General features: G+C 43.2%; 1 protein-coding gene across 7 annotated transcripts in view; it reads right to left on the bottom strand.

Annotated features, from left to right (window-relative positions):
* Positions 1 to 13732, bottom strand: part of MLLT10 (MLLT10 histone lysine methyltransferase DOT1L cofactor) — a 310090-nt gene that overhangs the window by 107547 nt on the left and 188811 nt on the right. For all 7 annotated transcript variants that reach the window (XM_075922496.1, XM_075922495.1, XM_075922498.1 and 4 more), the window contains one exon: positions 13091 to 13660. In XM_075922496.1, coding sequence (XP_075778611.1) covers positions 13091 to 13660 — 570 coding nt within the window. The remainder of the gene's footprint in view (positions 1 to 13090; positions 13661 to 13732) is intronic.

Below are 13732 nucleotides of genomic sequence, written 5' to 3'. Positions count from 1 at the left end.
GCGGGTGTTCCACTCAGGTGACTTAGTAACAGTACCCGCCATACGGTGATGGCTGTTGGAATCATTTATGTGAAGAAGCAAAGACTGCATTTCCTAGAGTGGTGGTAGCTATGGGTCCTTTCTGTAGAGCATAATGTTGTGCAAAAGTATGATAGGAAGACCATGTCACTGCTCTACAAATGTCCACTAGTGGCACATTATGTAGGAAAGCAGGTGATGTGGCTATTGCACATGTCTAGTGTGCTCTAACAGTCTGCGGTGGTTCTTTTCTCTGCTGTGCCGGAAATTGAAAGAACCAGGGAACAAGCAGCCCAGGACATGGCAGGCAGTAATCATTACGGGGAAGCACAAAGCATTGCAGTGCCTCTGTGGAGAGATGAGTACAGGGCCTTGAGCGTGCCCGTGTCTTTTGGGACTTATCTCCAAGTGGCTGGAGGGATTTCTCCAAGAGAAGATTCTTCAACCACATTTTGCAGTCTTTCCTTGCTCTGGCTTTATGTTCATTGGAGACAGAATCACAGAATCCTTAACCTAGAAGGGACCTCAAGAGGTCATTGATTCCAGACCTCTGTCTCATTGCAGGACCAAACACTGCCTAGATCAGCCCTGACAGATATCTATCCAAACGTGCTCTTAAATACCTCTAGTGATGGAGATGCCACAACCTCCCTAAGCAATTTTTTAGTGTTTGAATAATGTCCAACCTAAATCTCCCTAGCTGCAATTTAAACCCATTACTTCTTGTCCTATCCTCAGAGACCAAGGAGAACAATTTTTCTTCTTCCTCCTTGTAATACCCTTTTAGATACTTGAAAACTGTTATCATGTCTCCTCTGAGTCTTCTCTTTTCTAAAGTAAACAAGCCTAGTTCTTTCAGTCTTCCCTCATAGATCATGTTTTCTTGTCCTTTAATAATTTTTGTTGCTCTTCTCTGAACATTCTCCAATTTCTCCATATCAAGATGGTGCCCACAACTGGACACAATACTCCAATTGGGGCCTAATTAATGCAGAGTAGAGCGGAAGAATAACTTCTTGTGTCTTGTTCCCAGCACTCCTGTTAATGCATCTCAGAATCATGTTTGCTTTTTTTTTTAACTCATGTTTAACTTGTCATCCACTATGACCCCTAAACCCCTGTCTGCAGTACTCCTTCCTAGACCAGTGTTTCCCAATTGGTGCTCCGCGGAATCCTGGGGTTCCACGGAGCAAAACTAGGGGTTCCGCGTGGAGCCGGCACTCCCCCACTCCTCCTTAGAGAGAGAGAGAGCCGGCTAGCCAGCAGAGGCATGGGAGGCAAGTTGTATAGGCTCGTGGTACCCATGCTCCATCAATATTTGGAACTGGAGCTGGCCCCGGCCCCAGCCACCCTGAGTGTCCTCCCACCCCAGCACCAGAACGTCTCTCGCCCAGCTCTGGCCCCAGACCATCCCTGCCATGCGCAACCTTAACTGAGCTCCCCCTTGCTGGCTGCTGCTGCCCTGAGCATCGTGCTCAAACCGGTGAGCGGGGAGACGCCCGGGTGTGACCTGACGTAACGTCACGGCCTGGGATTATAAAACTGCTGGGTGCTGCATTGCACCGTGCGGCTGCATTGCGGGTTCGGAGTCCGGGGACTAAGCACAGACTGCGGCCTCGCAAACTGGAAGGCAGAAGGTAGGGGAAGGGCTGGGAGAGGAAGGGGCTTGGGCAGAGGGGGAGGGGGGACACCAAAGGGACAGGGTAGAGGAGAGACAAATGACAGGGGGCCAAGTGCAAGCAATGAGGAAAAAGGCAGGAGGGGAGGTGTCAGTGGGAGGGGGACAGGGTGATGCTGGGAGGGGAGAGGGTAAGGACATTAGGGGCTAGAGGGAGGAGGGAGAGGTGCTGGGAGAAGGCTTGAAAGAAGGGGTGGGCATGAGGAAGGCCGGGATGGAGCAAGTCATGTGTGAGGGCACAGGGGCATGAAGGGAACGGGGGCAGAGGGTGGTAAAGGGTTGGTCATCAGGGAAAAAGAGGGCAAAAGGGGTAGAGGCAGTGAGGGAAGGGGGAGGCAACAGGAGGGTGCAGGAGTAAGAAAAGGCACAAGTGCCAGGGGATTCTGGGGGTGAAGCGGAAGGGCAGACACCTGCAGGGGAGGGACCAGCACCCAAGAAGAGACACAGGGCAGGTTTGTAGAGGGAGGTTTTAGAAGAGGGGATGAGGAGGGGTAGCTCACATGATCAGTGTGGGGCTACTGGAAGGAGAGAAGGGCTGGTGGAGGGGAGCAGGTTGCAGGAGGGCTTGTAGGGATAACATATTAATGTATTGAAAATGATTCCCCCAAATGGAAGTGACTCCCCATAATTTGTTCCCCACAACTTAAAGTGTTTAGATTTATTATTAATTATTATTATTATTTGTTAAGATTGTTAAATGTTTAGATTTATTATTATTATTGCCCCTTTAGAATATAATGTATTAGGTCATGTAACTTAGAACTGTTAAGAATATAATCCTATGTAGCCAGAAACAGCCCCCCCTCCTCCCCTGTGTCCCAGGGCATGCTCAAGCTTGTGCAAGGGGCTGCTTGAAATTGACATTGCAGAGATACATTGTAACAATGCATTGTCAAGCCACTAACTCTGCTATGGGAGCCAAGCCCTGTAATTGACTAAGGGTATTGTTACATAATTAACGCCTGGTCTCTTTAAAACATTGTAACTTTATTCAGCACTCAGAGAATGTTTTAAGCAATACCACCCAGAAACTTTTGTAACTACAACTTTTATTATTATACATTTTGGTGGAGAATGCGAAAGGGGGAATATTGGTAAAGAGCCTCAGGTATTGTGGACATTGGTGTGCACACAGCTGACTCTACAGACAGCAGTTCTCTTTTTTTTTTTTGGTTAACCAAAGCCTGCTGACCTCCAGAGGGTAGAGACTACACAAAAGAGCTCATAATAAAGAGAAGCTACGGTTATTTATTGAAATAATCTAGGCTGTGTAACTAGAAGCTACAATTACTGAAATAATTTAGGCTGTAAATAGAAGCTACGACTATTGAAATAATCTAGGCTGTATAACTAGAAGCTACAATTATTAAAATAATTTAGGCTGTAAAAAGAAGCTACGATTATTCATTGATAGTCTAGGCTGTGTCACTCGCTGCAAGGGTTCAGGGGTGATAAAGGAAACTACACAAGTGTTAAAGATGTTTAAGAAAAGTCCAGGGAAAGCGGTCTCAGAGGGAGGAATAGAGTTTGAAGGAGCTCAAACCTCACCTTTTATAAAAAAAATAACACCCTTTAAACAAATCCTTCAGAGATATGGGCACAAGTCCTTGGACTAAACAAGCCCTTGAAGATGTTTGTAATATTTTGAACCTAGAGGATAGATTGGCACAGTATATCCTCATGTACAAACCTTCTAATGCTGCCAAAGGAGATGCAGCAGCAATTTGGCTATTATGGGAGGCATGTAATGACAGTTACCTCCACTTAGCTACCTGCAAAGAAGAAAAAAAAATCTCTCTCTGCAGGAAAAGCTAAACCCAAAAGAAAAAGGGGAAAAAAACACAGATTCAGTTTGGCTCCTATGAAACCTGTAATGAGGTGTTCCTCAAATTGACTGAATATAAGAATTCAAATATGAAACTGCAAAATGTAAAAGCCTCTGCTGCAGAAGCAAAAAGGTGGAAATGTCTGTCCCTCAGTACCCAGACACAGCTAGATTCCCTTAAGGATGGGTACTGAGAGTTAAAGTAGCACTCTCAAAGTTTTCAGGGATATGCTTAAGAAAAAGAATCAGAAGGTGTGGGGTTTAGTGAACAAGGCCACTCTCCTTGCTAAACTGGTAATGGGACAAAGCCTGTGTCCATGAAAAAGGGCCATTCAGAAAGAAAAACAGGATCAAGGCCCAGACAAGCAGGCAGGCAAAAGATAGATTGAAGGCCTTGTGGTAGAACTGAGAAAAAGCAGTAAGTACAGGCACTGAAAATCTAAATTCTTAAAACAATACTTACAAGAAGTAATATCTGAAGCAAGGCCAGTTTTCATTTTAAGAAATAAGAAAGTGTTTTAAGAAAGAAAAAAAAACACAGAGAAGTTAACTCTACAGAGTATGGAAGGAATTGAGCAGTTGTGAAAATGCTAAAATGTTATAGGAAAAGAATTCTTGGTTTCTTTGCAGCCATTCTAAAGGAAAAATGGGCCCTTTTCCAAAAGAGTGTCTGTAAATAATCCAGGCAAATTTGACTAAAGAACTTCAAGGGGGTTTTAATTGGGAACTTAACTACCCCCAAATGAATAAAAGTGAATGTAATCTTTGTACAGGTATGTAGAAATAGTGTTAGAAATATTCAGAGAATATATGCATGTATCTGTGTGTAAATATAGTGTAAATAGGAGGTGAGGTTGTTAAGATCCAGAACTCCTGATTTGTAGGTTAGTGAACTGTTTTGTATGCTTAAAACAAATTGGTTTGTTTTGTTTTCAGTAAAGCCATTTCATTCCAAGTTGTTTAATAAAAGTATAGGAAAACTCAGTGAGCATAAAAGAAATAGTTACACCCGATGCAAAAATTAATATGGCTAAATAACATTATAAACAAAAAATGCACATTTTCCTGTAACATGCAATATATATTGTAGGAGGAGGTAAAAACTGCAAACAAATTAAAATCCTGGGAGGGCTCCAGGAGCCACAACAGGATGTAATTTCCTTTTCAGGTTGCTGTGTGAGAGAGCAGGACTTAAAGTAAAAACTTAAAACTGTAAATCTCTGGCAAAAGTTATTGTGTCTCTTTTTAAGACAAAGCTACAAACAGCTTTTAATCTAAAAGCAAGCCAGAAAGTGTTTGTGGTACAAATGCCCTAGCTGGCAGCACAAAAAAGGTTTGCAGGTAAATAAATAGCTTGATTAGCAAACTACCTGAGATCAGAACAAAAAGCGGTCTGCATATGGAAAGATTTCAAAATGGGTTTGAACACACTGGCCTCAAAGCTAAGTTGTTTAAATAAAAGGCATGCTATCACAGGATACTTAAACACCTATTGCTAAGATCCACAGGGCTACTTGTTATTTGATGCTAATGTTCATATAACCCTGTAATGTGTACATGATTTTCTTTTGGAAAAAGAAAAACCTTTAGAATGTTAAAATGATCATTGGAAACACATCTCACACTTAAAAACCTCCCAGCATTATAGTAATAATTCTTCTTGACTACTCTCTATGCATAAACCTAACACAGCAGAAACTTGCTAACCTAGTCTGCTGTACAAGAAGAAAACTAAAGTACACCTCCTAAATTTGATAATTACACAGTGGGGTAATTCACTCAAAACCCTTAAGGGGTAGAAACCATTGAAACCTGTTTTTTGCCTACAAAACAAAAATATTTACCTATAGGAGTAATTGTAAGCAAAGAGAAATGAAAGCATATTTGTAAAAAAAAAAAAGTATGTAAATAATAATGTGCCACCCCCAAAGGGGTGGGAAGTATGTTCTTGTTTTGTCTTTCAGAAAATCAGGACAAGCTGGTACCAGCTAAATACCCTACAACACCACTGATGTATTGTTGCAACAAAAAATGTTTTGTGTTTGTTTCATGTCTGTCTGTCTAACTAGCTAGTATACTGTGTTAAAAATAATACTGCACTAGGCAGAAAAGGTTCAATAAGCATTAAACATTTTAACTGCATTTAAAGAAACCCAGTGTGGATGGCTGTGAAGAGATCTCAGAGGGACTGAGGGTTGTTTCAGAAGAGGCAGAATCAGCCAGGGAATTGGAGCAGTCTGGCAACCAAGTGACTGGGTATGACCAGCTTGCTGGGAAGTCAGTGTGTTTGGGACAGAAGTGTTCCCAGGGGAGGCACACCCAGCCAGGCTTTTTGTCTTTGGAAGAAGGAGTTTTGCATTTGAAACCACAGGGCAATGGGGCAAAACCTGTGTGGCCAAGGAAGGCTGCAGATTTTTCAACCTAGAAACCCAAAATTGTCAGTGTACACTTGGGATAAATTTGTTCCTGCTACTTATGCTAACTTTCATGACCACTGTACTGCAGTTACTAAGAATGTAACAATGTTCAATGGGCGTGATTTTGTACCAAAACCCTGAAAATGGTTAAAAAATATACCCAAGGACACATTGTATGTTCAAAAGCCATTTAACACTGGTATTTTACTGTTAGTGCTTGTAATTAGTGTTAAAGCTTCTTACCTGAGAAAGGGGAATTCCAAAATTGGTGTGTGCTGTAAAAAGGGAAACTGAGGCACACCACCAATTTTGTTTTCAGAGCTAAATGCCTACACTATGTGGGATAAGAGCACATACATTCATGCACTGTTAATTGGGTTTCAGACTGTTGCCCAAGCTGCCCTGGATAAAATCACTATTTTCTCTCGCTCTGGGCAAAGTCACCTAACCTGGATAAAGAGAATATTTGTTACATTACAATCACAAACACACGTTGGCTCACGATACCTTCTTTTAAACAAGTTGAATAAAAAGTGACACTACAATTATACCAGATATCGTAGTGTCAAAAGGGGGAGTATGAAGGGATAACATATTAATGTATTGAAAATGATTTACCCCAAATGGAAGTGACTCCCCATAATTTGTTCCCCACAACTTAAAGTGTTTAGATTTATTATTAATTCTTCTTCTTCTTATTAATATTATTATTATTTGTTAAGATTGTTAAATGTTTAGATTTATTATTATTGCCCCTTTAGAATATAATGTATTAGGTCATGTAACTTAGAACTGTTAAGAATATAATCCTATGTAGCCAGAAACAGCCCTCCCTCCCCACCTGTGTCCCAGGGCATGCTCAAGCTTGTGCAAGGGGCTGCTTGAAATTGACATTGCAGAGATACATTGTAACAATGCATTGTCAAGCCACTAACTCTGCTATGGGAGCCAAGCCCTGTAATTGACTAAGGGCATTGTTACATAATTAACGCCTGGTCTCTTCAAAACATTGTAACTTTACTCAGCACTCAGAGAATGTTTTAAGCAATACCACCCAGAAACTTTTGTAACTACAAACTTTTATTATTATACAAAATACTGTATAGGAAACATTAATTAGGGAATGTATGTAAGAGAGAGAGAGAGAGAGTGCTTGGATGATGAATGAATGGTTCTGAGAGGTGCAGCCTGAGAATATAGCAACAAAGGGCTGAAGAAGGTGTCAGGTGCCAGTGCAACCAAAAGGTGTCAAGTGGAGAAAACCAAGTACTGGAGGTCCACCCGATTAGATCACTGACGAGCACCTGGCAGCCACCCTGAAAACATCAGCATGATGCAGCAATTTCCATAGACTGGCATAGGAAAAAATTCCTATAAGAACTGGACTAAAAAACTATGGAATCAGAGTCCAAGGTCCTGCTGCCAGCCTACCAGGAGCTTCAGATGCGCATCTGATCAGGACTTCGCTCCCCACTACCATCACATGTGTACAGAGTACCTGGCCAGTATTCTGTCACAAGCAACTTCCAGGCTGGTAACTATAACAAATACACAGAACCTGAATGAATGGATGAATGAATGTTTATATGTATAAGGGTTAAGTAGTTAAACAATGTTGTTTGTTTCTATCTTTTCTTTATTTTTTTATTATCTTTACAATAAATGTGGCTTTTTGCCTTATCCCCCTCATAAGATCCTGCTTGCTTTTATTGGTACAACAGGCTGAGGGCAGTGAGAAGGGCAGGAGTCAGGACAGCAGAGGAGGGTGAGGAGTTGGGAGGCAGCAGGCACCAGCAGAGCTGATGGAACAAGGAGAAGAGACATGGCAGCAGAGAGAAAAGGTAAAGGTTTAAAAAATTTTATTAATAACTTGGGTGCCACAGTGGCACATCCAAATAAGTCACATGAACTCAGTACTGGTGCACAACACAAAATTCATTTTGCTCATGCGAGCAAACTCTTAGGCTATGTCTACACTGGCGGTTTCTTGTGCAAGAACATCCTGTGGAAGAACCATATTGCACAAGAGTTCTTGTGCAAGAACACATCCACTGCCATGTGCGAGCTGTGCTTTTGCACAAGAGCATCTATGGTAGTGTGGACACTCTCCTGACCAAGAAAATGCCAATGGCCATTTTAGCCATAGGGCTTTCTTGCACAAGAAATTCATGTTGCCTATCTACACTGGCCTGTTGTGCAAGAACAGTTGCGCAAAAGGGCTTATTCCTGAGCGAGAGCATCATAGTTCTTGTGCAAGAAGCCCTGATTTCATACATGAGAACGTCAGTGTACTTGTGCAAGAACACACATCCAGTGTAGATAGGCAGCAAGCTTTGCTCAAGAGCAGCCGCTTTGGTGCAAGATCACGCCAGTGTAGACACAGCCAAGGGGAGGGAGAGAGGCAGGGGCAGGGAATCAGCGCTGACTCAGCATGTCTGCATGGTTTGGGGGAAGGTGCAGGGAAATTGAGCTCAGCTGGGTTGCAGAGAGGGGAGGTCCGGGAAGCTGGGCTGGGCTGGGCTGGGCTGCATGGTGGGGGTATGTGTGTGGAGCTCAGAGCTCTATTTGGCTGCAGGAGGAGGTAGGTTCCAGGAACCAGGGCTAGACTCAAGGGGAGAGAGGGGCAGGGAATCAGCACTTGGCTCAGGAGTTTTGGGGGGATTGGGGGAGGCACAGGGAAATGGGGCTCAGCTGTGCTGTGGGGGGAGGCATACAGGGAACCAGTGCAGTGCTCAGCTGGGCTGAGGTGGATGGGGGAAGCCATACGGAACAGACGGGCAGCTCAGCTGGGCTGTGAGGGGCTGCAGGGAACTGGTGCTGCACTCTCTTGGATTGTGGGGGATGGTTTGGGGGGGAGGTGCAGGTAACCTGCAGGGATGGGCATCTCAGTTGGATTGCAGGGGATAGAGGTGCAAAGAAGCCTAGTGGGCGGGGGGAAACCAGGAGCCCTGAAATGACCTCCCCTGGTCCAAAAATCCCTCATCTGGGACCAGTCAGGTCCAGAGGGTGTCAGATCAGGGAGGTCCAACTCCTACCCAAGTCCCCTCCTTGCACCCTCACTCGTAGCCAGACACTCTACCCCCAATCTGCTCCTGTTCCCTCTCCCAGCCAGACACCCTACATCCAGCCTGCTTCTGCACCCTACCCACCACCCAGACCTTACCCCCATCTGCCCCCCACCTCCCTCCCAGATCCTGCAACCCATCCCTATCCCGCTCCTTGGCAGCCCTGCCATCCACTCTAGCACCACCCTGGCCCTGGCCCCAGCACCCTGCCTCACACCACTGGACTCAGCATCACCCTGGCCCTGGCCCCAGCACCTTGCCATCCACGCTAGCACCCAGCAGCACCCTGATCCTTGTCCCAGCATCCTGCCAGTCACCCTACTGCTCAGCAGGACCATGTCCCTGACCCCAGCACCCTGCCGCCTGCCTGCCCCAGCACCCCGCCACCTGAGCCATCATCCTTCCACCGAGCAGCACCCTCTCCCCAGCCCCAGCACCCACTTTCACTCTGTCCCCTGCCCCCAGCAGCACATTTGGGACCACATTAGTGAGGCTTGGGGGTTTTTGGAGGATTGTTAGTTTTTTTCGGGTTTTTTGCATCTCACTTGTGTGGCCCCAATTGATTTTCTGTGGGTCAGTGACCCTTGACTCAAAACAGGTTTCTCACCCCTCTCATAAATAAAGCATACTAAAACCTTTTGAGTTTGACATAATATTTTATTTAAAAATGAAGCCTGGCCAACAAGCCCCCGATTGGGGCCAAATCCCCATCTCCCTGCAGCATCATAACACTCCTGCACCACCTGGCCCCAAATCTGAGCCTATCATACACTGGAACCCCCTGTCCTGAGCCTCTTACATCCCCAAACTCCTGCACCCCACATCCCCAGTCTTCTGCCGAAACACTCCTGCACTATCCACATATCACAAATCTGTGTCCTGAGCCCGTCATACTCACAACCTTCTTTCCCTGAGTCCCTCACATATCCAGCCCAAACTCCTGCACCCTCACATCCACAAGCCCATGGCTTGCTCAGCACCCCAACCTTCCACCTGAGCCCAATACTCCCGAGCCTGAGCCCCTTCCCCGAGCTAACATCCCCTTCTCCTGCATCCAAATTCCCTCCCACAGCTTGTACTTCTCACCTCTTCCCACACCCAAATCCCTCATTCCCACTCCACACCTCCTGTCTCAACCTAGTGAGAGTGTATAAGGGCTGGGGATAGTAAAGTGATGAAGACGAGGGGAACAGAGTGGATGAGGCCTCAAGGAAGAGGGGTGGGAGGCCTTGGGGAAGGAATGTGATTTTCATGCATTGGCGGGGATTTTCATGAACTGGTGGGTCCCTCCTACCCCTCACCCCCCTTTATTTTTTTATTTTTTTTGCTTGACAAACCTAGGGGTTCCTTGAAATTCTGAAAAGCGGAAAAGGGTTCCTCGGCCAAATAAAATTGGGAAACACTGTCCTAGACAATCACTTCCCGTTCTGTGTGAAATTGGTGGTTCCTTCCTAACTGGAGAACTTTGAATTTGTCTTTATTAAACTTCATCCTATTTACTTCAGATCATTTCTCCAGATCATTTTGAATTTTGACTCTATCCTCCAAAGCACTTGAAATCCCTCCCAGTTTGGTATCATCTGCAAACTTAATAAGCATACTCTCTATGCCAATATCTAAATTGATGAAGATATTGAACAGAACCAGTCCCAAAACAGATCCCTGCAGAACTCCACTTGTAATGTCCTTTCAGCATGATTGTGAACCATTAATAACTACTCTCTCAGAATGGTTATCCAGCCAATTATGCACCCACCTTATAGTAGCCCCATCTAGGTTGTATTTCCCTAGTTTATTGATAAGGTGGTCATAGGAGAATGTGTCAAATGCTTAACTAAGATCTTACTTAATTAAGAGCAGATTGGATAAACATCTATCAGAGAAGATCTGAATGATGCTTGGTCTTGCCATGAGGTCAGGGGACTGGAATTGATGACACATCTGCAAAGAAAAGTTCTTAGCTTTTCAACTGATAGACTTAGGAGGCCTAAGAATGGATTTTCAAACAGTAACATGTGTAGATATGTACAGTTATTTGGGGTTATTTTTAGTGGATATTTTACAGTTCCTACATGGAGTGAGGATATCTGCAAGGTCTCTGAGACATCCAGCACCAAGCTTGTAAGGCAAGAGGAGGTGTGTTTTAGTGTGTGGCTCAATCAAAGATAGTGCACGTGTCTACCGGAGGCAAAAAAATACATCCACAACTGCAGTCTGGATTTACCCTAAGGCTAAGTCTACACTGGCCCCTTTTCCGGAAGGGGCATGTTAATTTCAGCTATCGTAATAGGGAAATCCGCGGGGGATTTAAATATCCCCCGCGGCATTTAAATAAAAATGTCCGCCGCTTTTTTCCGGCTTTTAGAAAAGCCGGAAAAGAGCGTCTAGACTGGCCCCGATCCTCCGGAAAAAGCGCCCTTTTCCGGAGGATCTTATTCCTACTTCAAAGGAAAACTTCAAAGTAGGAATAAGATCCTCCGGAAAAGGGCGCTTTTTCCGGAGGATCGGGGCCAGTCTAGACGCTCTTTTCCGGCTTTTCTAAAAGCCGGAAAAAAGCGGCGGACATTTTTATTTAAATGCTGCGGGGGATATTTAAATCTCCCGCGGATTTCCCTATTACGATAGCTGAAATTAACATGCCCCTTCCGGAAAAGGGGCCAGTGTAGACGTAGCCCATGAGTACTATGCCAAAAACCAAAAGGATAGAGACAAAGAAACAATAAGAGGAATGGATCTCGCATCTCAATCTGCTATCTGCTACTATGCCACTGTAAAATCTGACTGACTTTAATGGGATTCCATACAGATGCAGAAGTATGCACAAGCAGATCTTGATGCAGGATTAGGACATAATTCTGAAGTGCTTGGCTATCACCAAACAATAACAAAGTAATACATAGTAAAATACATTTTGAAAATTAATATTTATCTGGAAAACAAAAACCTAATTAAATATTTATCTCTATACCCTAAGATTTTCCCATTAATTTCAATGCAGAAGTTTACCTTCTGATTCTAAGTTCTATGACTTAATCTTATTAGAAGGAAAATGGCATCCTACATAAAGCATTTTTTTTTTGTGAACTACAAATTGTTTTACATTTTACTTTTGGGATATGTGTCATTTTGAACAAAAAAACGTGGAGTTTTCCTTTAGTTATATTCTGAAGTCTCTATAGCTAGGCTCTGAAGTCTGTGCACATGTATAATTAAAAATATGTGAAACTGTACTGTATCCAACACCACAGCTATGAAGCCACAAAAATGAAACCAAAAGAAAATAATACAAAACAGCAAAATTAATACTGCAATAGAGATGTCAAGTGATTACATTTAGTGATCCAAATAGAAAGGTATTGTAAAGAGCCTTGAAGATAACAGAACTCTGGTGAATATAATGGCTTAAAGTTGCTCCATAGACTGGAGAAGAAAAGCCTATCCCTTGCCCAGTTCACATTTAGCCTTAGAAACAGACAAAGAACAACTCTGTCAAACTGAGCTGCCATACAGAGAGAAATGGTCACTCAGGCACATTGGCCTGGATGATGATGGATTCATAAAGCACACTTTTAAACCAACACCATATTTAAGCTAGTACTTTTTCCATAAAAAAATTTTCAAAACATTTTGTCCAGATGGACTGAAATTAACCAAGTGAAGTCTGTCAGCTGCAGACGATGCTGTATATATTTTAATACTGATTTTGTTTTGTATATGCAACAGAACATAAAACTCTGTAACTTGCACAAGATATCATTTACTGCAGCTACATCTTATACTATATCATCTTATGCTACGTCATATCATACTTTATACATGTAATTGTTTCTTTCTATAGCTTTGGTGGTCAGGCTAATACTAGATACAGACAGATCCGTATCTGTTTAAGAATTATATGCATCTACATATATGACAATAAGTCTTACCACCTTAACATCATTATCTGTGTATCCATTCTTTTTTTCAAAAGAAACATTAAAGACTTTTAAAGTAAAATGCTCTATTTCTAAAAGTATACTCAGAATTCTGACTTTCTAAAATGAAGCCATGCATCTGAGATATGAAGTAACATATCTGAAACATTTACCTGAACCAACTGGAGATGATCCTACACTAAGACTCTGTAAGCTTCCATTCCTGAGCAATGTTGGAGATTTCTGAAGACTGGAGCTTGTTGCACTCCCTGCAGCAGATGCCACAGATGATGTTGGAGAAGCCGAAGAAACTGATAGGTGCGAAATACCCTCCTGACTTTTATTTCCTTTGGGCCTACCAGGCCCATGTTTATTTTGTTTATTTCCTTTCCGTTTCTTTTCTGTTATCGTCTCTTCTTCTAGCACAGAGGTTTGGACTCGCTTGTATCCTGTTGAAGTAAGGCTTGTATTACCTAAGTCTCCAGGTAAGCTGTCAAAGTTTTTAGACTGGGAAACAACTGCTGAGGCTGAAGGGAGACCAATTAAGGAATTAAAACAATTCACACTCACTTCCTGGTTTCCCATTTCTCCTTTATGTACATCTTTGGTTGATAAAGTCTGTTGGGAATGAGTGTAACTGTCATTACGCAGATCTGATTCTGTAAAACTCAAAAAATCCTGGGGAGATTGAACTGAACTTCCAGAAGATGATTTTACACTGCCAGGTGTCCCCAAAAAACTACCTAAAGAAAGAAGAAAAGCCACAAATTAAATATTTTATTATGTTTAATGTTGTTTATTTTAAAAATAAAATG

The sequence above is a fragment of the Pelodiscus sinensis genome, chromosome 2, assembly GCF_049634645.1.
Source record: "Pelodiscus sinensis isolate JC-2024 chromosome 2, ASM4963464v1, whole genome shotgun sequence".
Classification (NCBI taxonomy): Eukaryota; Metazoa; Chordata; order Testudines; family Trionychidae; genus Pelodiscus; species Pelodiscus sinensis.
Note: the sequence above shows the minus strand (reverse complement) of the source record. Positions and strands in the feature narration are given on the sequence as shown.